This window comes from Mycteria americana, chromosome 18, assembly GCF_035582795.1.
Source record: "Mycteria americana isolate JAX WOST 10 ecotype Jacksonville Zoo and Gardens chromosome 18, USCA_MyAme_1.0, whole genome shotgun sequence".
Classification (NCBI taxonomy): domain Eukaryota; kingdom Metazoa; phylum Chordata; class Aves; order Ciconiiformes; family Ciconiidae; genus Mycteria; species Mycteria americana.
This window is the reverse complement of record NC_134382.1, coordinates 6,936,174-6,959,809: the sequence shown is the minus strand read 5'-3', so window position 1 is coordinate 6,959,809 and position 23,636 is coordinate 6,936,174. Positions and strand designations below refer to the sequence as shown.

The 23,636-nt window shown below is 39.9% G+C and overlaps 1 protein-coding gene across 8 annotated transcripts in view; it reads right to left on the bottom strand.

Annotated features, from left to right (window-relative positions):
• The window catches only part of RERE (arginine-glutamic acid dipeptide repeats), a 259,220-nt gene that overhangs the window by 125,913 nt on the left and 109,671 nt on the right, over window positions 1-23,636 (bottom strand). For 7 of the 8 annotated variants that reach the window (XM_075520190.1, XM_075520186.1, XM_075520189.1 and 4 more), the window contains 2 exons: window positions 2,274-2,379; window positions 673-769 (listed from right to left, as the gene is read on the bottom strand). In XM_075520190.1, coding sequence (XP_075376305.1) covers window positions 673-769; window positions 2,274-2,379 — 203 coding nt within the window. Of the gene's footprint in view, window positions 1-672; window positions 770-2,273; window positions 2,394-23,636 lie in introns of those variants that run through there. The other variant, XM_075520192.1, reaches the window with a different exon arrangement.

Genomic DNA, 23,636 nt, shown 5'->3' with positions numbered 1-23,636 from the left:
TTATTCAATTTGCATTTTGACAATATCCATGCATGTTTGGCATGTTGAAAATCTGCTGAAAAATAATGCCTCGCTGTTTCTATTTGAAAACATTGTTAAGTAATGGCATATCCCCTCAGCCTAGTCAAAGGTTCACCACGTAAGTTAAAAACTTAGTGGGTAAAGAGAGCAGCAACCTCCACGGAAGGGCAGATAGCACAGAGAACAATACGGGGGTCCATTACCTCCTGTCCTGTCCGTACTGCTAGTTTTTAACGGAGCTCTTAGCTGAGCTGCAACAATGACAAGTGCCTCAGAGCAAAAGCTTTTAACGCAATTTAATCAGGGCAACATACTACCAGTCGCTTTACTAGGAGACGCTGTTGTTAATAGTGAAATCAAACAGAGAGGAGGGAAGGGCAGGATTTCTGCAGGAACTAGCAATAACCTAAATTGGCAGTGATGGGAAACAATATCTTCGGAGCAACATTGATTAACCGAGATTAAAACAAGACTGTAGAATTACAGCTTCTTTTTGAATGAGAACAGATAACACAAGTTAATTACTGCAGGAGATGAGGAGAAAGCTGAGCAGTATGCTAATGATCCCCACACAAAACCAGAAAAAGCACCTCTCAACAAGGTTTTTCTCATCCACCTCTGAGACCCTGCACCATATCCTCGGTCACTTACCTGAGGGCAGCAGCGTGGTACGTGTCAACATAATCTGAAATGAAGAGCTCTCGATTCTTGATAACTGGGTCTGTAATAACGAGCTCTCGTCCAGAGTCTGCCAGAAAGCAAAAACACAAACAAAAAAACCACCAACACATTAGCTGTAGTCTGAAAGCATCTACCATGGCCATTTTGCAGGTATTTTTCTACAGGTCAAAGTTTGAGGATGTTTCTTAGGTACACACTCCTCAGTGTTAAGATGACAAACATTCAGATTGTGTACGTGGCCTGTGAGGTATGGAAATAACGTGACACCCATTTTTACACATGAATTCGCCCTTGCCCTATCTAAAGAACTGCTGAAGGTGAAGAGCTTTTGGGGTTAGTTGATGACACATCTTCAACTAGACCACTAGAAGTGGTCACTCTTAGGTGAAAGGAACTAAGCAAATTAATTCATCACTGACTTCTGGTGTCCAGCTTAAGGTTTTGTTGTTTTGCATATTTAATCTCAAATCTTCAACAAAAGCTTGACAGTACTAACTGCTTAGTGCTCTGGCTTTGAGATAAATACTGATATTCATGTTCAAACACAGAAAATTCTCAGTGTTAATGAAAAACTGGAAGACAACTTTTTCCATGACTTCTTTGTAATACCTTTGAAGAACACAAAAATACTTCTCCACATGCACAAGAGTGTGACATAAAAAAAGCAGCCATGTTATCAAAAATGCTCACTTTTTGACACGGATCCCATTGTTAGAAGTTTCAAATAAATTAGTAAGAGACGTTAGATTTGTGCAGCTTTTGCTAAAAGCACACGCAAAATGTCCTTAATGCCTGCAACAAGGAGAATGTATGCTCAACTTTGTACTGTCATGCACCAAAAAGTTGCCGTGTTCCGTATTTCAAGCACCAACTTTTATCACCACAATTCACCTTGGAGTATCTTCAGAATTTTAACAGTTGCCTCAAGGAAATTTCCTGGTAAGAATAGAAGCAAATGTTATGTCTCCCCTAGAGGCAAGAGATAAATGACACTGGAATACGTACTAAAGTTTCTTCTGCTTCTATTAAACCCAAGATCACACTTGTTTTTGCAAAAGGAGAAAAGGGGGAAACTCAGCTACGAGTGCTTCAGTTACATCACTTACTGCAATATTAATCACAGTGAGTATTCATACATGCAAGGTAGCATGAATGGAAAAAACGTAGTTCTCATGACACTATGGCAGAATCACAAAAAATAGGAGAGATTCACAATTTCTTCAGACAACTTGGTCTTCAGCCAGTTAGGTATTAGTACACTGTCCAGAAGGCCTACAAAGGATCCAATGTTATTTTTCTTCTCTATTCTCTCTTAACGCATTAGTATAATACAGCACAGTATTTAAACCATACCTGAAATGCATCTGATTATAGCTACGGTTACAGGACATACACTAGTTAGAACAAACAAGGCAGGTAAGAAACACTATCATCCATCTTCTAATATATTGTTTTCATCAACAGTCCTTGCGTCATATCCCTATGCAAAAGCGTTCTGGCTTTCCGGACTGTTAAAACTTAAAATTCAGAGTACAAGTAAAGAAGGCCTTACTCTACAGAGCCTAACTTACCATTCTCATTGTGTCTGTCCTGAACCAAATGCTGATAGACTGAATCTGGGACTTCAGACTGGCGATAGTACCATTTGACATTCATAAGGAGGTGGTCCCGTTTACTCTGAAAAAGAAGGTCTAAAGGCATTACTAAAAAGGAAATCAGACCACATCTGACACAATCTTCTAAAGTATAATATTTGTTTTCACACTGAAGAAAACCTGAGTTAAGACCCAAAAGGGAGGAAAACATATTTCTATGACAGTGAAACAAGGGCAACATGCTAATGACATTGACTTTCAAACTAGACAAAGGCAACAACAACCTACTGCATCATCATGCAGTTGTATCTCTCTATATATCTGACCAGCAAATACTAATTAATCTATTCACTCACAAAAACTAACCCAGGAAAAGAAGAGGCAAGGATCCAAAAAGGATTGGAATTTTTGGCCTTATGCAGCATGACCTTAGTCTGCTAGTTTCTACAAACAAGAAGTATTTATGGCCAAACACAGGAAAAAGAATACCAACAGTAACAGAATTCAATGCAACCATTCTTAACAGTTGTAACCAAGAGATACCAGATTTCCCCGCCCCCCCCAAGGCCAGATGGATTCAGACATAATCATAGATGTTCTTTGTTACACTCCTTTACACAAAAGAATGGGATGCTTCACTTCAATCCCAATAATTATAGGCTCGGACTGCTCACGTACATCACAAACCCAACAGCAACGTTTCCACAAAACCATCTTCCTCAAGTGCTCCTTTTTCATTTGAGAATCCAGCTACCAGTTTGTTCCATCTTCGAAGGAAACCGAAGCATAAACACCACTTAAAAAGAGGATTTTTAGATCCAGTTGTTACAGACTCTCTGCTTCAGTCTCTCTCTGAAGCCCTTGGTAGTCAACTCTTCCTACTGCTCCAAAACACTTGAAGAAACAGAGGAAGGCCTAAAGGGAAATTAACATTCTTTTGGAATGAGGCAACTGCAAACGCCATTTGTTTTTTCTGGACTACAGTTCTCTAGACCCTTCTAAGACTGCTCTTAAAACATTTACATGTAAAAGTTAAATCCCAGGTTACCGGACCAGAAAGTTCTTACCATCTCTCCTGTTCACATCAGCCTAGTTGTTACGGCAATTTCCACCCTTTCTGCTTAATAAACAACATCAAAATCTTTCCATTAAATGCACTCCTTGAAGCCTTTGATTAAAAACACGTGTAATACCACAAAAAACCTGCTAGTGGCAGCATTGTGCCAGAAAAAAGTTTGTTAAGGAATCCACCACTACCACATGTGCTCTCTGCACTGAATGCCTCAAAAAACATTCAAGAACATACTGAGCATACTTGTGCTGTACAGGAGAAACCTACGCATACTTTTTTTTTTTTTTTTAATAACAAGTTTGCAGTCAAAGACAACAAGCTTGTCTAATGCATGAAAAAAATCCAAAGGACAAAGTCTGAGAGGCAACACCGATTTCTGCTGCCTGCTGTTCCAAAAACATGGTTGCAGACGTTTCTGTTCTCCTGAAATAAAGTTCTGGGCATCACAGTTTTTATGAATAGTCTCTCTGAATTCTGAAGACAAAAAACCCAAAACAAAACAACAAGTAAATGTTCTGTTACCCTCTTGCTAAGAGTTCATAAATTCTATTAGTGCTAACAAGAACTGCATGCAACAATAACGGGAAACATGGAAACATTAACACAGCATTTCTCTGGAAATTCTCTTCGCAGTGCTTAGTTGAGAGGAGAAAGCACCCCTCCCGTGTTACACAAAGCCCTGAGAGCACACTCAGAAAGCATCACTTTGTGGCACGAAAACTACTCACTTATATGTACGGACGGTTTACAACAAGCATCCAAAGCTCATGCTTCAATTTTCTTGGTTTGTGCCGCTAAAGTCGGGTGTCTTTCAAATAACCCAACATTCCAAGGAGCACTGTAAAGGAGGCATTAGTACATCTGTACATGCAACCATGAAGGAGGACTACAAAATACAGTACTGGATTTTGTTGGTGGCAGTGTTTTTGAATAGCAAGTTACATCTGGGGGAGGAGAAGGACCAGAAATCTACACCGTGCTCTGCCAGGGATGATGCTTACAAATGCCTGTCTACAAACCGAATCATCAGAAGTCCAAACAACAACCAGCAGCCAACGGAGAGATCCGAGAAAAGGAAACAAGTTACTGTATCTTGGTAAAAAGAGCTAGTGATGGAGAGGACAAAGGTAGCAAATGATGAACGAACGGATACAGCCTCATATGTAACCGCACAGCGATTCTGCTACGAGGGGACCGTTTTGCAGCAAGAACTCTGGAAGTCTAGCAGTTTTGCACGGAGGAATATCCTTTGCGTATCCATGCATTGAGGTTACATTACAACAAAAAGGGAGCGATCAAAACTGTCTAATGTTTTCATTGCCTTGGCATCAGAGGGCTGTGAGTTGGAGGGTCACCGCTTTATCTCGAATTAGGCCAAGACTGTAAAGGAGATGGTGATGCAATCCCCTACCTTCCCTGTCTCGGTTTCATATTGTACCGTAGAACAGCACAGGGCTTTTAGCAGCGTGGGGATGAGGCTAAGGTCAACACTTACAAAGCATTCTCATACACTTGGATAGAAGAAATTAGTGGTTGGAAGTGAGGTTTTCCCACCTGCTGCCCTAAGGGACCACCTCATTCTCTCTCCTCCTCCCAAAAGACCCTCCCAGTTTATCATTCAGTCAACGCAAAGAGCAGATTTTGCTTATTGCTCTCTCTCCTGTAAGCTTCACTGCAAACACCCAAGTTCCCCAATATGCATTAAAAAAAAAAAAAAGAATAGCAGGGGATTACACAAGAGCTTATTAGGAATATTCACACATTAACACACAATGAAGGCAGGCAAAGTAGTTACTATGTTTTGCAGTATTTTATCACCTCATCACTCAAAAATCCCATACTTCAGGAAAGCGTAACATCTACATACAGTCTGGAGCTTTTTGCTAGTTCAAGCATTTTAATTTGATGGGAAAGTACTCATTTCCCCGTTTTGAAACTTTGTTCTCAGACTCACAGAATGCCTTAGTTGTTCCCTTCACTGTGTTTTATGCCAGAGGTTAGCAGTTACTCTGCACAGTGAAAGAGAACAACAACATTTCCTCCCCTGAAATCAGATTCACAATCAGGAAGAACACGGGGAATAAGATTGAATTTCAGGAGGCTGGCTGAATCTAAGAAGTTTTCAGGGAAATGATGAATTGCCCTGCACTGCAACCTGCCAACAGGAACGGTATTGACTTCTTTAGGTTGATCAGGTAGTTGTGAGGCACTGTCAGAGGGGAAGATTACAAAGAAAAAGAAGTTACAGGGGTTTTCACAACACAGAAAAGTGGCTTTTTTTTTCATTATACTTCAGAAACGAAAATAATGTATATTTAAAAACTACAGATAAAAAGTATGAAGGTAGCACTAGAACCAAAACAGATCATAAAAACAACAGATAATCAATCCAAATGATGTGTATAAGCGTAGGTTTGAAGCCATTGCATACACCAACTTTCTATGCTTTTAACTTCGAAAAACTAAATTTTATGAAATAGGCATTTTAAACGAATTATAAGTGACAGGGAAGATGAACGTGGCCAATGTACGTATCTTTAAAAATTATCAGACTCATATCTTTCAAAACGGAAAGCAGCACACGCTCCACAAAGCTGACTGCCCTTCATCATTTGAATCGTAGAACGCACGTACATGGCACGACTCGGTGCCTCCATACATGCGGAACACAGCAACAAAAAAAAAAAAAAAAATCACCATTTACAACCAAGATGTGCAAGTAACTTTTTACAGAAAAGTCTCTGGGCAATGATGCAACTAAAAATATGCTGACATACTAGGAAGCTGTTATTTGTGCTCTGCTGATAGCGGTTGGGTTTGGGTTGTTCGGTTTGGGGTTGGTTGGGGGGGGGGGGGGGGGGGGCGGGGAGGGAGGGGCGATCTGATCTCATTCCTGAACAGCTCTTTTTACCATAATTGCTGCTTCTTATCCAATTAATTTAAAAGCTTCCTCTTGAAAAGTATTTTCTGTATCTGCTCTCCAACATGCATGATTTTGTGGGCTTTAACCTGAAGCTTCAATCTTCCTAAAAATATAAAACGTCTGTCAGAATCTTGTTTTTCACATTTACATCCTTCATTGCACAGAAATTCCTAGACATGCTATTTTGTCAGCCAACTTTCTAAATATGTATGTCATTTACAGAGCAGACTATGCTCAGAGGTGTCAAGGCGCCAACTTCTGTGGTAGACTATTTATTTTAGAACCATGTGCACACAAAAGAAGTGTCCCCTAGTTCATAAAGTGTTACTTTTTTTTTTTTACACCTTTATATATGAAAGCTGCAGACAGTCACATGCCAAATTCAGTCTTGCAGAAATCACAGCAATGGCAAGTGCTTTAAAGTGTCTTTCTGTCAGCTCAGAAAGATTCCCTGTGCTACAAAACTCCATTCTCCCCTTCAGCGAAAATATTGCCTGTTGCTACAGTACTCAAAAAGCACTCATTTGGGGGGTTTTGTTGTTGCTGCTGTTTTGGTGTTTATTCCTTTTAAAAAACATGAATCAGTTTTGGACATTCAACAAGAATTAGATAAAATCTGTAGATGGATTAAAGCATCCCAGTTGACAAACATCTGGTCCACTTCTATTTAAAAATGAGCCTCTCCTTTAAAAGGGAAAAAAAAAAAAAGAATCTTGCAGGTTCTCTTTAATATGAATGTACTGATTTCCACAGCATTTGCGACAATTCCAAGGTGCCAGTTTTCTTTGCGAATGCACTTGAAAACAGGAGTTACTGCACATTACCGTTCTTAAGAGATTCCACATTCTCTTCCCAGGGTTATGACTAACCAAATTGTGCAAATGATCACAGATGTCCTGCAGATTCTCTCAGAGGGATTTAAGCAGTATCCTTCATTACTTGCCCTACTTAGATACCACGTTAAATCACAACTAGCTTTGGAAACAATATACCAAATGCTGGAGATGACAGATGGGCACGCTGGAGTCAGTGAATAGTAGCTATTTCAAAGAAACAAACAGCAAAATAGAAACGGGGGGGAATCTTTCAAACATATTTTCAACAGTGAAGTTTCTCTATCAGAAAAAAAAAAAGGCGATGAATTCTAAGCTACCAAATTATTTGTATTATTTTAACAACATGTTAAATATTTTAACGGTCGCTCCACTGCTCAAAATAAACATCTCGTGCATTGCAGCATAGAAGCTCTGGCCTCACAAAGCCAGTTTTCAAGTGGACATTATATTTATTTTTTAACAGTATGAATTAACCCACCCCTTTGGGGCATTGTTTGTCCCCCAAAAATGATTATTTCGTTTCGCACACGCAGTTCTAACCAGGCTCCATGACACAGTATTAGCCTGACGCCAACCCCAGCGGTCGGTCTGACTTGCTCCACTTGCTGTGCCTCACCCCTCCCCGGCCATGTTCAATCGCTACCCCGATTTCTGCTCCTACTGCAGAAGTATTTGTACACTTACTCAATTCTGACATTTAGTAACATTCAAAGGAGGGAAAAAGAAAAATAGAAACCAGTCATACCAGATCCCCTGGGGAAAAAAAAAAAGCAGAGGGGGGGACACAAGTGAAACTATCTGGAAATCAGGAGCTAAAGAGATACAGCAGGGATCATTTTTCTTCCCACTCTGCAACAGCACATGTAATTTCAAGTTCTCAGGATATCTTTTTGTAGGCTGTTTTCTAATTAAAAAGAAACCTGATCAGCTGTTTGTAAGCCAAGAAAACCCAGCTTGGAAATACAGAGGTTATTACTACAAATGAATGTTATTTTTGCAGCTTAATTATTTAATTCAGATGCATGCATATTAACACATAATTACTTCTTGCAAGCACAGAAGCATTGTCAAAAGTGAGAGCTATCAGTATTCAGCAAGAAATAAAAATGATAAATAAGAGCACTAAATATGGCAACGTGCAGTTTAATCCTCTCTGCCCCTCAAAGACAACAACCCAAGGCAGCAGCCCTTTTGGTTCCTGTCCTCTTAACCTGAACCAACACAAAGACTGCAACCTTTAAACCTGTTAGTGTTATCTAATGACTATTCCATCTACAAGAGCTTTTCTAATAGAAACATGCCTTGATGGCTTATCTCAGCGCACAAGGCAGGCCACAAAGAACCCTCGGCTTGATTGAGCGCAGTAATGGAAGGCAGGAAATGAGAAGGCTTGGTTAAGCCGCGGATAATCGATCAGTGTATTCACTGAAGTGTGAGCTGAGCCGGGAATAAGCTGCCTGGGGTATCAAATATTGCTATTTCCAGGGTAAAGTCCCATTTCTGTGATCTATGTAGGAGAAAGCATAATTTATTGACAAAACAATATAGGATTTTTTCACAATGTCTTGCTCTTGACATTTTGTGATTGTTTACAGCAAGAATTTCTTTTGTGTCCCTTTTATTCACAAGTTTAACAAATGAAACTCCTTTTGGAATTCATGAAGTCACCTCAGCATGCTGGAAATTAAATCAGTCTTGTGTACAGGTAACTCCGAGAAGTAAAACAAGCATCCCACTCACCTTCCCCTGAATATCAAACTTTTGATATTCAGATGCATACGCGCACGAACACTCAGACACCTCCAGGGAGGGACCTGTCCTGAAGACTATACAAGAAACAGTCCTTTCGCTCAGAGCCACTCTACTTTGTTCAGAATATTATTTGTTCTACATCTCTACTACAGTTTTGCTTCAAACTTTGTAGAAACTGTTTGCAAACAACACCAAATGTTACACAGTATAGACAGGTTATTTATAGACAGAGTTGCTTCCTATATAAAGAGAGGGGAAAGCATACAAGTCCCATACGCGTACCTGTAAATCTCAGCCTACATACATACCAATATACACATTTGCAAGTATAAAACAACAATCTGTTTGCCTACACCTTTAAATGATGCAAAACGTGGCCAAAATTAGTCTTAAATCATGACTCATTATCTGCAAGGTTGTGTTTTGTGCACTGTGGGGAGATGGCCAGATAGCCAAAACCTTAGAACCCAGCCATCAAGGCTTAAGCCTTTTTAAAAACCCTAGGTGATATGCTACTTATCTGCATGTTAATTCATCGTAGCTGCCATATGCTGTCTCCTAGTGTGGGTGGTTTGGCATTATAGTTGCTAGACTGTCTTAAAAAAATAGTCTTCAGATCACCAGAAGAACTGTACTATCCAAACTTGCTGCACTGCCATTTTATGAACACTAGATGTTCTGGTGGGATAGCTGTTATAGTCACAAGGCAAGAACTCTGTAGCATATATGACAGACAAAGAATAATTATGGTAACTGAGAACTAGGGAAAGATCCATCAGAAACTGCAACAAATAGCACTAAAAGACTGCATGAACCTTAGCGAATTCAACAGTAAAGTCTGCCTCATAAGGATACAGGTTCGCACTGAATTTCATCGTGCTTCAACTAGATGCACTTCTAAGACAAAGCTCAACAAATCGAGCTATCCGAATGCATTTTTCTCTCTTCCCTCTGTCTGCTCCCCATAGCTTCGTCTTCCCCTCCACATTTTTACAAAAATCACTTAATATGGAATAAATGTTACCTACCAGCTCTTAATTTTATTTAGTGTCACTCATAAATCTTCCCTTCCCCTCAATTTCTGCTTTCCAGATGCGCAAAACATCCCAAAATTATTAAGCCAAAAATCAGCCCCAGTCACCCAAGAGTTGATCTGCTATAATTCGAACAAAGGTGTAACCAGCGTGTAGACCCAGCTTCATCAGCAGACCTTCCCAGTAAAATCAGTATGCTGGATTAGTTCTTTGTCTTTTGCAGACACCTCGACTACTCACCCACCAAAGCAGGGAAGTGCTTGCAGATTTAGAGGTTACAACTCCGGGTCTTTAGGTGGGAGGTGTTACACATTAGCACCTCACTAGTTAGCCAAATTTCACTCCACAGAAATGGCATTAGTAAGGAAGAGCGCCCTGCACTCCTAAAATTGCACTTTAGACATAAAATAATCCTCTCCAACATATTGATAACAGCTTCGTCCTCAAAGAGCTAGTAACACTCAGCTAGAATCAGATTCGGACAACAAACTCTTTCAGACACCTCTATTCCCTTCTTCTGCTACTGTTTTCAGACCCATGTCCTTTAATTATTTGCTTCCAAATGAACTGCCGAGGGGTGCATGTCAGCACTTCCCCTTGACACAGAGAGGCTGACATTGATTATGCTGAACGCCGACAACAGGATATCAATCTGTGAATTAGGCATCATGTTAAAGAAAAAGGAAACACAAGGAACAAATGAAAATACCATTGGCAAATAGTCATTCCTTTCCAAGACCTAAGCCCATATGGAACAATAGCTTTAATAAGACAGTTGCCGTGAGCCAAATACAAGTTAAGCCTGTCTTCCTTGAGTCTTGGAAAAAAATGTCTAAAAAGCAACTGTGAAATAGCCAACTGAAATGGAGTGTTTAGGCTTTACCAATTTTGTTAAAGAATAGGTAAATATTTCAAATCTTACTCTTTGACAGTGTTTCTTAAAGGCATAGGGCCATTAAAATTTAACATGAAGCCTCCTGTTTTCTACTGAGACAGAAGAACAGAGAAATATGTAAAAAAAATCTACTGTATAAATTACTGGCCCAAGTTAGTTACAGAACAACATACTTTCATATGTGCAAAAGAGAGTATGTGTAATTATATAAAAACAAGCACAAACTAGAACTGATCAAAACAAGACTACACAGTTACTTGAAAATGAAGCTACGAGGGCATCGGCCATCTGTCAAAATAGAAGAGTTTTCAATACATTCGACTTCTAACCAGCCTTTTGTACCCAGGCTCTGTGAACTCCTCTCTTTCAATATCAAAAAAGCGTCCATCTTTTTTCATTCCTTTGGGATTCCACTCATATTCACGCCCCAAAAAATGTGATCAATCAGCAACCGACAGCGTCTTCTCTGTTTTTAAGAAGATTACAAAAGAGGTCAAATGGGACCAAACAAGAAACCACTCCATGCACTGTTTGCCCAAGTTATTTGTTTTCTACCCAAATTCCAAAGGCACTTTCCTCCTTACCTACAATACTCAAAATTAATCCCATCTTCCCTACTTTTAGCTGGCAGTGACACAGAAACAGAGGATCAGAAACAGCACCCTTACATCCCACAATACATCAAATATCAGCTATTAAATCTATATTCAATTCATAGGGTTTTAACTTTTGAACAATCCAGAATTGAACACAGCCTCATCCAAGTTTTCAAGGAGAAAAAGAACATTATTCATTTCAGGTAATGACCCTAAGAGATTTCTGTATTTAAAACAAACTATAGTATTTATTCCATAAACTTTTCAGCTTTACTAGAAACAAAGCTGCTTACTGTGCCAGGACCTAGCAAGGCACCTGTTTTCCTATCAGTGAAATACACTTAAGTGCGACGACACCCTTAAAATTTCAGTGCAATTCTAAATGACAAAAGATAATTTCATCTTGTAAAAAAAGCAGTTATGCTTAAAAACTGGCTGGCTTAAAATAAAACTATCAAAAGATCTTTCATGAAGGTTATGGGTCATTGCTTACTACCTCATTTAATCCCTTTGTGGTATCTTTCTGCTCCGTTTCCCTTTTATGTTCTTTGAATCCCATCTGTGGTTCATGGTGTCAGTTATGCTGAGCAAAAGCATAAAGTAACCACACTATTACAGTCTACAGCTACCCACGAACAAGCCTGTTTAATTATAGCTGTCAGGGCTCGAAGCCAGTGTGTCCACCCATTCCCCCCCCATGAAAGCTTCTGTGGCACAAAAAGCTTTCCCCAGTTGACTGCTCCCTTCTTGGGGAAAATAAGCAGCTGTCTACACCAGTGGATCCAAGTCAGTTAAGGGTGTATATACCCGATGAGACCTGTGCACACACGCTGCGTTTGTCTGTGCTGCCTCCACAAAGGCCCAAGAGGAAAGCAGAGTACAGACGCACGCCCTAGCCGTGCACAGTCACTTGGGTCCACCCAGGCTTACTATTGTTGATTTAGCCAGCCCCGTCTCCCTGCGATACCCACGTAACCTTGCATTGTGTTCGTGCCGAAGATTCTTCACAACACACAAACCGGTATTTTGTGCATTTCTATATGCATGTATACACGATACGCTCGGCTCTATTGTACAAAAATCACAGACGAAGCGGCGGAGATGCCACATCTCGGCCATTATTTCTACAAGTATCACCAAAGCCCTGTACGAAAGACACAAACAGGGGTGAGAATTCATTAACAGGCTGTAATTAAAATCACTACTAGGGAAAGCAATAAGCCCTATTTTTGATCACAGCATCTCTGTTCACGTTTGCTGCTTCTACAAACTCCACTTTGATTACAGCTTATGCCTTTCTCACAGAAGCAAATTTGGCAGCAAGCTGCTGACACAGTATTGATAGCGACCCTCCTTAACACACGGGCTTATTAGCATTTCTATTGCTGCACTGCACACGATACACATTGTACATCAAATACACTCTGTGTCAAGCATAATAAGCAAACAGTTACCTAACGACTAATGGTATTACAAATGCATTTAACTAATCATTGAATATATGCTCTGGTAATTAAATTCCATTAAGGTTTTTTAAGCATTATCCTAAAGAAACGCAACACTGAAATGAAGATACCATTCAGACTATGCCTGACATTTGCCATTAAATGTCATTTATAGTATACAGCTCAAATATAATTGCGGAGCACCACCAGTCGCAGTATTTATCACTTCTATTAAAACAAGCAGCACGCAGCAGTGGGACTATTTGAAGCCATCATATACAGTTTAAATAGATTTCTCACCTTTTAAATATCAAGAGACCACGTTTCCTTTAACATCTCACTAAGGGGTTTACCTTTTAACAAAGGGATACCAAGAGCCGAAAGGATAAAACAATCAGGAGACAGTTTGCTCTGCAAACCCAGCACAGAGTTTGAACAGTCATACGGCTGTTAAAATATCGCCTAACAGCCAGGGGAATTTTATGACAGGAAAAATTAAAGCACCTCTGCAAACTGACCCGCTCTGCTAGCAAGCTGGGTTTTAAAATCATAAAAAGAAAAGATAAAAATAAAAAGACTGATCAGCCAGATCCTGTGAGTTGGCTATTTCAGCACATAATCAAATGCTGTTCCTATGAGGAAACAAAGTGTATTTGGAAAATAAATGCCTGGAAAGCAAACGTTTCCTTCTGCAGCTTCTCAGAGGATGTAAGCATTTGCTTAGGAAATGGTCAGTTACTTAAGTGTTTACATCCTGTAAGAACCTGCACCTAACAAGCTACGTTCTAGAAAAAGCTAACATTTCAAACCAGAAAAAAAAAGTTTTCTACACATGTGCTTCATATATTAGGGTATTCAGCCACTGGCTGACAAACAGGGTCATGACATAGCCTTAATAAAAGTAATACTGTCAGTAATTAATGTGAAACAAACCAGAGCAGCTAATCAAGAAAACAAAACAGCAGTCTTAAAAAAAATGTCAAGTTGTAGAAGACATGACTGTATCTTATTATGCAGGGAATTTCCAATACAGATTGTTGCTGTCTGCCACGATATCCATAGCCAGAATTAGCAACACTAGACTTGATATTTTTTCTTTGCATTTATATGTAAATCAGTACTAAATAAATATACCCCAAACCGGGTCCACAGGCTGCAATCTAATCTAAACCTGTAGATTGGAAAGATGGCCTCCATTCATCTGGAAATAGCTAGATATTGAAAAATACTAAAATCAGAAATAACTACACTGGAGAATAAAAAGGATGCATTTACCTGCTATAAAAGAAAAATGCTGAAAGGAAAGTCAGGAGAAAGGTATGAAGAAAAAACCCCTTTTCTCAGGTGCTGAAAGTCATGTGTGAACACACAGACAACTGAGACGAACCACAAGGAAAGAAAGGAGTTCTGAAACAAAGATACGTAGTTTTTACACGTATGTACACGTATCAGGGATGCCATCTGCGCTCATTTGAATCAAGATTAAAGCAAACAGACAGCCAAGCTAATATACAATTCTAAGGCTAATCATTTGTCTTGGGCAATATAATCGCATAGCACTACAACTTTAACAAATGAAGCTACTAATAGCTTCAGTTTAAAAAAGTCAAGGTGTTCTTTCAGTCAGAGATCCAGAAGTAGAATGTTTTGAGACCAGCTAGTAGTTCCATAAACCATTCGGTCCTCCTGTAGAATTCAAATTAATTTACTTAATTACTAGAGGCACTGGATGGAACCCTTCTTTGCCAGACTCAAATGCTCTTGACTCAGAAATCATCACGTATTGTTATTGAAAGTCTGTACCTTTCCCATTGTTCTGGGCACAAGGATTTATACAAAGCGTATCATCACAGCCAATTTTTTTTTTTTTTTAAACAGACTTACTGAAAACAGGACACCTGATTAAGAATTCTGTGTGCAACCATTACCTATAGTTGCAGAAACTAGCAGAGTACCTTACAAAAAAGAAAAAATTTTCACAGAGCAAACTGAAACACCTTAACCAAGTGTTACTAAAACTTATTAAGGAAATAAGGGGGGGGGGGGGGAGTGTTAGAGATTAGGTAATAAAACTAGGCGCTCTCCCTCTCTGATGCGTACATTAGAGGGAGAAGCCTACTTAAATCAATATTGAAGCACATATTCAAGAAGCTTATGCTTGCCTTCAGTTCTGGCCATACCATCTCTGACTTCTGCTTGTCACGCACTCATGTATTTGACTGCACAGACCGGCACAGGGCACGGACCACGTGCTCTAATGCTCTGAAAGTTGTGAGAATGCTGCCAGGCTGGAGGCACCGCCGGTATTACTTGGAACTGGAGGGGAAAGAAGGAGAGAGAGGGGAAAAGAAAAAAAAAAAAAAAAAAAAAAGAAAAAGAAAAAGGAGTCCTAGCACACTGGGAGCCCTAAAGGAGTGGAGCTACCTGAGTATTTATTACTTTAGAAAAGTGAAATAAAAATATTCACGCACTGGCACAAGCGACACTGACAAATCCATTTTCCAACACTTAAACTAATGTAAACTATAGCACTTGTCCTACAAGTGCTTTCCAATGAGTACAGTAATAAATGAATCTTTAATATAATGCAATATTAGCTCAAATTTAAATATTTACTACGCAGTTAGTGTATTTCCAATGCAGGCATGCTCCAGATACTCTCCCAGCCATTTATTTCCCTGGCCCAGTATCTTTACCGACAAATAGCACCTTTGCTTTAATCACCTCTCCACACTCAGCATCGAAAGGCAAGTATTAAACACCAGCGAAGGCTCCTGTATGAGGCCTCTTTGGTGCCAAGAGCAGTCGACGTGGGGAGCGGAGCACACCCAAAGGAGGTGCCCTTCCTCATCAGGAGTGAAGATTATGCAGAACGCAGAATCGCACCAAGTAGCAGGTTACACCGGAAGACTGCAGAGAGCATCACGACAGCTGCAGCTTCCAGATGAAAGATTTATGACGATATTTTACCACAGTTCATGGAATTTTGCACTTAAGAGTGTGAAGTTTTTAGCTCAAAGGCCCAAACTACTTCAAAACTCAAACAGCTTATACTGCAAGAATATTCTGAGGGCTCAGAAAAAGCACATAGAAACAGCATCTGAAATCGGCATATGATTTTCAAATATTTCCTTCCAAATTTGCCTCCGCTAATGCAGGGAAGCACTCAATCACAGTCCATATTGGCGATAATAATCATCTTTGATCACGAGCACAGCACAGGGAGCAAGAATTCCTAGGTTTATGAACAATTTTGTAACACAAATAAGCGAAACACTACAACACACCAGAACCAGAAAGCTAACACCAAATAATAGCTTCCTTTTTTGAAAATGTATTTCTCAATCTTTTCAGCAACAGACATTCTGAAAAGCATCCAAGGAAATACCTTTCTGCAGATTTCTTGGCATACATTGCAAGCATTGTGTGATATTATATATTATGCACCTTCTGCCTCACTAGGTCCTAAGGTTCAGACATATCAAAGCACCCAATTGCCTTCCCCCCCCCCCCCCTTTTTTTTCCCCAACATGAAGAATATGAAAGCACATACTGAAGCTGGTCCTTGTTAGCAGGCCCATTTTCATCTCTTTAAATTCAAAGAGAGCAATTCCCTTGAAAACTGTCACAGCATTTTCGCAATCCATAAAGAGGAAGTTCAACAGCCTTAGGTCACTAATCATAACTACAGTAGATACAGAGCATAAATTATGTCTTTCTAATTCACAGTAGTGAATCATGTATATTCTTTTATCTTAATTACTTGATTCTTTCCATAAATCGAATATTCCAGACATGTTTGTAGCCAGTAGGGTGTAAACAGCTGCAACTCCTTTCTCTAAAGTAATATTCCCAGCATTAATGTTCCATCTCCTTTCCTTTCTGCAAGGTTATGTGTAAACCTCATCTTAATCATTCCCTCCCGTTTTCTTTTTCTATATACCACAAACATACAGATGCCACATTAATTGCTGTTTCTACTGCACAGTTACTTGTAAACAAATTGGTAAAGCTGTCAAGTGGCCTTAACTCTCATCAAGAATCTCTTCCATATATGAAAGCGCTGTTGTGTAGATGAAGTTGCACATATTTTATACTGCAGCTACTCTAGCATTTCTTAAGATACTTAACGCAGTTCATGAAGATGCATATTACATTGACTCATAAACGGGATACAGACTTCCTAGGACGTTCATTCACTGTAAAGCATTAGGTAGCTTTCCCAGCAAAATTAGGGTACGGAGCATAAAAGCGCAAGTGTAAGCACTTTGGTGGTGTTAGACTATTTGAAAAAAAGCCCCTCTGAATCAGACATCCACTGGAATTCTCCAACTGCAAACCACAGCAGAAGGGATGAATCTTTTTTCCCCCCCCAGTCATCAGTATGAGACATGGCCAGCAACAGCACCTTTAAAATTCAGTGTTGTAAGCAACTACATTGATTCTTTGACCTGCCAAAATCCTCACACTGACTGTGACTAGTAATGAATCCACTTCATGGAAATCTCAACTCTAAAAGAAAACATACAGCTTTGCACAAATACTTAGCAATGAAAGCTGGACGAGCAAGACCTGAAAGTTCAACCACCCTAGTGATACGTCCGATAAGAGGAACGGAATTTGTAAATAGAACAACCACCTTTACGGCTCGTCAAATCTTGTTTACAACGTCCTAGACTAGAGCCTGCTGCATTGGTCATATAGGCTGATTCCAACACTTGTCCCAGCAAAGATCCTATATGCATCCTAAGATTGAGACATTACTTCTACCCAGGGTTTTACAGCAAAACTACAACTGTCATATTTTGTGTTAAAATTCCAAGGACTTCCAAAGAGCTCCATGACATTAGGCTCAATTCAGGGTGCCTCTTTCACCTCTCTCCACTCTTCCGGTGTTTCCAAGATGCTTATTGACCTAAGGAAGAAAAAAAATCAACCACAGCCATGAAGATTCACTCACCCAGACAACTGCAAGACATGTCAAGAAAATCATAGAAAGCATACTGATAACCAGAAGAGATACACATCTCTCTACAATTGTGCTGTTTTATACATAAACAGCAACTTAGTGAAAAAGATTGATTTGGCAACAGAATGTATGTGGAAAGATAAGAACCATCCTTCCAATTTTGCTGCCTATAATTAGGCTTTTTTAACCCAGGATGCTTAAAACATATCATCTCCTAAGTAATGAAGTAAGTACCTGACACACGACGCGGTGTAAGGACAATTCCTTGTACTGTTCATAAAATGCAAACCATGTATGGAATTTTGGTTCAGCAAACTGTAAGCTGGCAAATAGATTAAGTCATAGGAGGTGGCTCTGCACCTTTTCTTCATTATTAAGGAATTGGAAAAAGAGGTATTGCCTCTTGTGATTCTTTATCACATGTTGCTCAATTCAGTAGATCATTTTATACAGCTCATGTTTCAAGTGAATTTTATAATATTATACTTAGCTACAGATGACCACCTTTTAGAGAGCACTCTATAGATTGCTGTGAAGGCATTCCCATCATTTGATTTAAAAAACGTCAAGGATTCATCAAGACTCGTCTCAAGAAATGCACAGCAAATCACAAGTACAGGAATACAATCCACATCAAGAGGCCCGGTCCATTACTCCATTCACCAGCCTGCAGGAGCGCAGAATAAGTCCTCTCTCATCATCACAATTTGTTATGACAATGGCAACTGCTGAAAAATACTTATTTTCATAGCCCCACTCTTAGAACTTTTATAGTGCCAGAACTTTATTTTTGAGAAGGATCCTTACATTTAGATGGATTTCTGCTTTATATTTTATGCCATAAGTACAACTGGTATTTTGCTATTTTAAAAACGATGTTTCACAAATAAAAGGGAAAGACAGTTTGTTGTTTTATACAGCATTCCTTACATGAGATTTTATTAACAGTACATATACAGGTGGATAGAACAAGAATTGCTTTACAGAACAACACAGCTTGTATGTTTTCCAAAAGGAAAAAGAGTTCAAATAAAGTTTAAGATTTGCTTAGCACAAGTTTGTTTCAATAATTTTGCATTGCCTTTAACCTTAAAATGTGCCAAGAAACAAGACATGGAAAGGAATAAGATAAAAAAAACCACAGAAGTTCTGCTTAGAAAGCAGAGCAGGATACTTATGCACTATTAATTTAATTAAAGAGTTCTTTTCCTTTTAAATACCCTCTAATGGCCCAAAATGAACTCAAGCTGATTTAAAATCAATCACTTTAATCAAAATTACAAGTTCAAATTCTCCATGGATTGTGTTCAGTGACTACAGAGTCAAAAACGCACATCCATCGCATCCCTACTTTTTACCTGTTCCAAGTCCCAAGTCGGGAAAAGAGCTGGTTATCTCATTTACCCAAAACACGTGAATCCCAGGCTCCCGCAGACCGGCAGCTAGCCAGCCCCCAAGCCCCATTTCTGCTCTCCAAACAGGCCCTAGGTAGCACACAGATCTCATGCCCGCCTTCTGTACAGAAGAAAAAAGAATTTGCAAGAGACCCGAAACTCTATTAGACAGTCACGAGGCGGAGCCGACTTGGAGCATTTTCCTAAGTGACTCCGTCAGTGTCTCTGCTGTATAAAAAGGGGAGCTGCATTGCCTTTCCTGCCACTCAAGCACAGAACGCATCCCAGGCATTCAAAGAGCATCTACACACTATTTTCCCTTCCATGTGGCAGCATTTTTGTACCTCTCACCAGCAGCCTGCTAGCACAGACATCTTTCCTAGTCTTTTTTAATCTATACGAAATCAACACCTTCTGACACAGTGTAGTGTACCAACCTCAAATTTACCAAAGACGGACAAAATAATCACTTGCCTTCAAGAACATACTTGCTCTACACAACAATCACGCAGCAAGACTAGGGGCAGCGCGTGGAAACAACACATCAGCAGTGATAATCAAGAAAACTGCCATTTCAGAACATACACCCGTTCCCCAATGTCTATCACACTATGAAGTGCTTCAGAGTAAAGAGGAACAATGGCTGATCTTTACGGATAAAGACAATCGCTACCTGCTTGAGCAGCAGCACAACAGAAAGGCAAGAAATACTTGCAAGGAAAACTATCCATAACTGTGAATGAACACGCACGTGTGCCAACAGCCTTCAATGTCCCCGAGTCCTGACATCTGAAGGAAACTAGGGAAGAAAGAGTCCAACCAACTCAATATGGGGCAGGGAAGGAAGAACAGAGACTTCTGGTTACACTCACATCTCTACGCAGATTCAGGTGAAGAGATTTCTCTACCAAGGCTGCCAACATTGCAGACACTTGCCACCTCCCACCTTCGACCACGTGCTGTTCTCCTAGAGCGCTTAGGACAAAAACTTTAGTTAGGCAAGTCTCAGTGACGTTGTCCATAATTGAACTCCACCACAACTCAATTGCACTTCCTCCAATGTAGCTGGAAAAATCAAAGATGTCTATTTTACATATTATGCGTTATTCTTTTCTGCCTGTGTTTTATTTTTAAGCATCCAGATAGGACTCACAAGCTTAGCAAGATGCTTGTGCATCTGAGCTGCCCTTCCCCATACCTACAGCACAGCCGTTATGACAGTTTCACAGCTCAAACACATCACCCCCCTGAAGTCACGGCGAGCACAGGCGTCATTTTGGGTAGCTGGTGCTGGGCTGTTTATGATGCCCTACACCTCCACACGCTACACTGAGTATTTCATTTTCACAAGAGCTTTCTCACTACCTTGAAGAGCAATACGAAGCACAGCGAGGTTGCCCTTTCCCAGCAAAAGGCAAGCAAGCAAATGGTAAGGGATGGGACACACACGAAAATTTAGTGACCACAGTGACATTACACATTCCTTAAGGAAAATCATTTTGAAAGCAGGAAAACAAATTTCTTTAATAAATTATCTTCACCAGCTCACGAAGCATAACAATGTATCTTTGGAAACTAGCACAGACACAAGAAATCTGACAGTGCTCAAGTACCCCCAAATGACCAGAGAGAAAATTTCAACTTCAATAATCCTAAAGGTCAGAAGCATTATTAAACATGACAGATGCCCTCACTATTCAACACTAGAGGACATGGCTAAATATATTCTAACTCCATTTGCTCTTGCTACATGTAAAGCAGCTAATGTACCATTCAATACTTTTTCCCCCCCTAAACGCTAGAAATAACAATCTTTTTTCTCCATATTTTCAAGTTGACAACTACTGATACATTTAGAAGCCAATCACCTCAACACCAGGTGTAGCTGGTTTGGTTTGGGTAAGGAGGAGGAAACAAGACAGTAGAAAAGTAAAAAAAAAAGCAAAAGGTGCTGAAGACTACACTAGCATGACAAAGGGCCTAAAAAACCTAAAAATATGGGCAAGTCAAATATACAGAGGGATGTTAATAAATTCTATGGTTCCTGTATCTACAATCCAGCTACTGCTATTAAACATGTTCTCATGCACAAATTATTAGCTACACACAGCCCTCTTGATAACACAATATGGGAAAAGCAATCCCGATTATACTCCACAACCACGAGTGGTATATTCTTGGTTTTCCCCGTTTGCTCAGTATCTGTTTTCGTCCTTGGCTCACAGTCAGACGGGGGGGTGGCAGGGGTGGGTGTGTTGTTAATGGAATTTGTATCAATTGTGCTTCCTGCTTTCCTTTTTGTAAAATTAGAAAAAAAATAACACAATAGCAATTTTGCAAAATGAGCATGGGATTTCACATTCAGTCCTATTTTTGTCACCCTGCAATTCTTAGAATTCCCTTCTCTGTTTCACACAGAAGTTGGCTCCCAAAATAAAGCAGCTTCACAATGAATGGGAGCAATTTTCTGATTTAAAACAAGCTGACAAGCATCAGCAGCTCATATTAAGGCACCGTCCGCCATGTTCTCTCTTTTGGAGCGCATATAGAACGCGGTGCGCGCACAGCCAAGCATCTCGCGGGGTGCGGGACGGCCGGGCAGCTCTGCCGTTATAGGAAGGGCGGCAGCAGCTCCTCGCTGGAGCCAGCCAAGGGGCTCGGAGCCTTTGCTGGGGCTGAACCCCTGCCAGCCTCCCGACAGGCTTTCGTTTCTCATGTGGCAAGAAGCCAGCAATGAAAATTCCAATTGCTGGCCTTCCAATGCCCAGTGGTGCAAAAACAAACAGGGTAATCGCATGAAAAAAAGCTGCGAATTATTCTGTGGTGGGTTTGTTGGTTTGGTTTTTTGTTGTTGTTGGGGTTTTTTGGTTGGTTTGGTTTTTTGTTTTGTTTTTATTTTTCCAGATGTAGCCCATAGGTTGCAAGGTCTGGATTTCAATTGTAAAATCTAGGCCATATGGAGGGGAATGGAGGAAGAGCTGGAGTTGAGCCCTGACATACATACATACAGTCCTAACTTCCAGCTCTTTAATCCTTATTCTTAACTATGCTACCATCCGTTTTAAACCCCCAAATATGAATGTTCTCTCCCTTTCCAAAAGACCATGATGCAATGGTGACATAACATTGTAGCACTGTATCAATTAATTTAGTTGCATTGGTGCATTACACTATCAAAGCTACTCAGAAAAACAAAACCAAAAAACACCCACAGAAATGCTAAACACTTTAATTGACAAAATAATGCCACTGATTTATTACAGATCTCTGCCAGCATCAACCAGGTCTAAATACAACATCTTCACACAGCCCTAGGCGCTTTGGAAATGCAAGATACGCTGGTTTAGCTACTTCAGAATGGATGGTTTCTGTTCCTGCCTTTAGAAGATATACAACAAAATAAAAAGAATGTTGCTATATTTTTCAACCAAGTTCAGTGAAACTCCAATACCCATAAATCCACAGAGCAGCCTCACTCCTCTTTCTTCAATTCTAAACTCTCATCCGAAAGACATTTCAAATAACTTGCTAATTTAACACACTGAAAGGAAGCAAATCAACTCAGCACTTGAACAGTCTGTTACCGCAAAAAGAATTTTTTTGTTACACGTATGTGACAAGACCTAACCCTACTGTGTACCACAGCTTAATAGCTGTGTGAAAATTCAGAGTGTCATCTGGGTAAAAGTAAAGAAACAACAAAAATCTATGGAGAAGCACTGTGAAAAGAAAGGGAATTATCAAAATGGATTCATATGTATCTGGAATGATTTTAATACAAAATGCCCAGCAAATCTCCCTGCACTGCTGACAAATCACCAGCTGAGGTAAATCCCAGATAATGAAACATTGTAAGAAAGGCTCTATTTAATAATTTAGCCCCTGTCAAGGAGTTTGTACCGATTCTTGTTTTCAGCACAGGGAGAGAATGTTATCTTCAGCCTTACGGCTCAATGACAGCATCAGTGAATTTAATCACTGTGCAGCTCCTGCCATGCAATCCTTAAACTGTCACCTCTGATTCTTCATCATTCCTTGCTACTTCATTCAAAGCCCCCTATACCCACATTTTCATACTAATCTCCCACCCCACACATGCCCCACTGTAATCACAGCAGCATTTCAATCTGCTTCACATTAGACATAAAAGCCAATCTCATTTGCAGACTAAATTTTTTACTTTAAATAATTCAGCACTCCTTCAAATGTCTCATTCGTCTACCTCTTATTAGCAAGTCTGCCCAGTACCTTAACGGCAAACTTCGCCATGCTGAAGGCAGGATTGAGCAATCACGGGACAGCAGTTCTAGCAAAGGTTTTGAGTAGAAAGAAAATCTGTCAGCCTTTTCTCGGCTGTAGAAGGGGAGATGAATCTGGAGAAGCAAGAATCTATATTAATCAGCATTTTTTCCACACCAAAAAG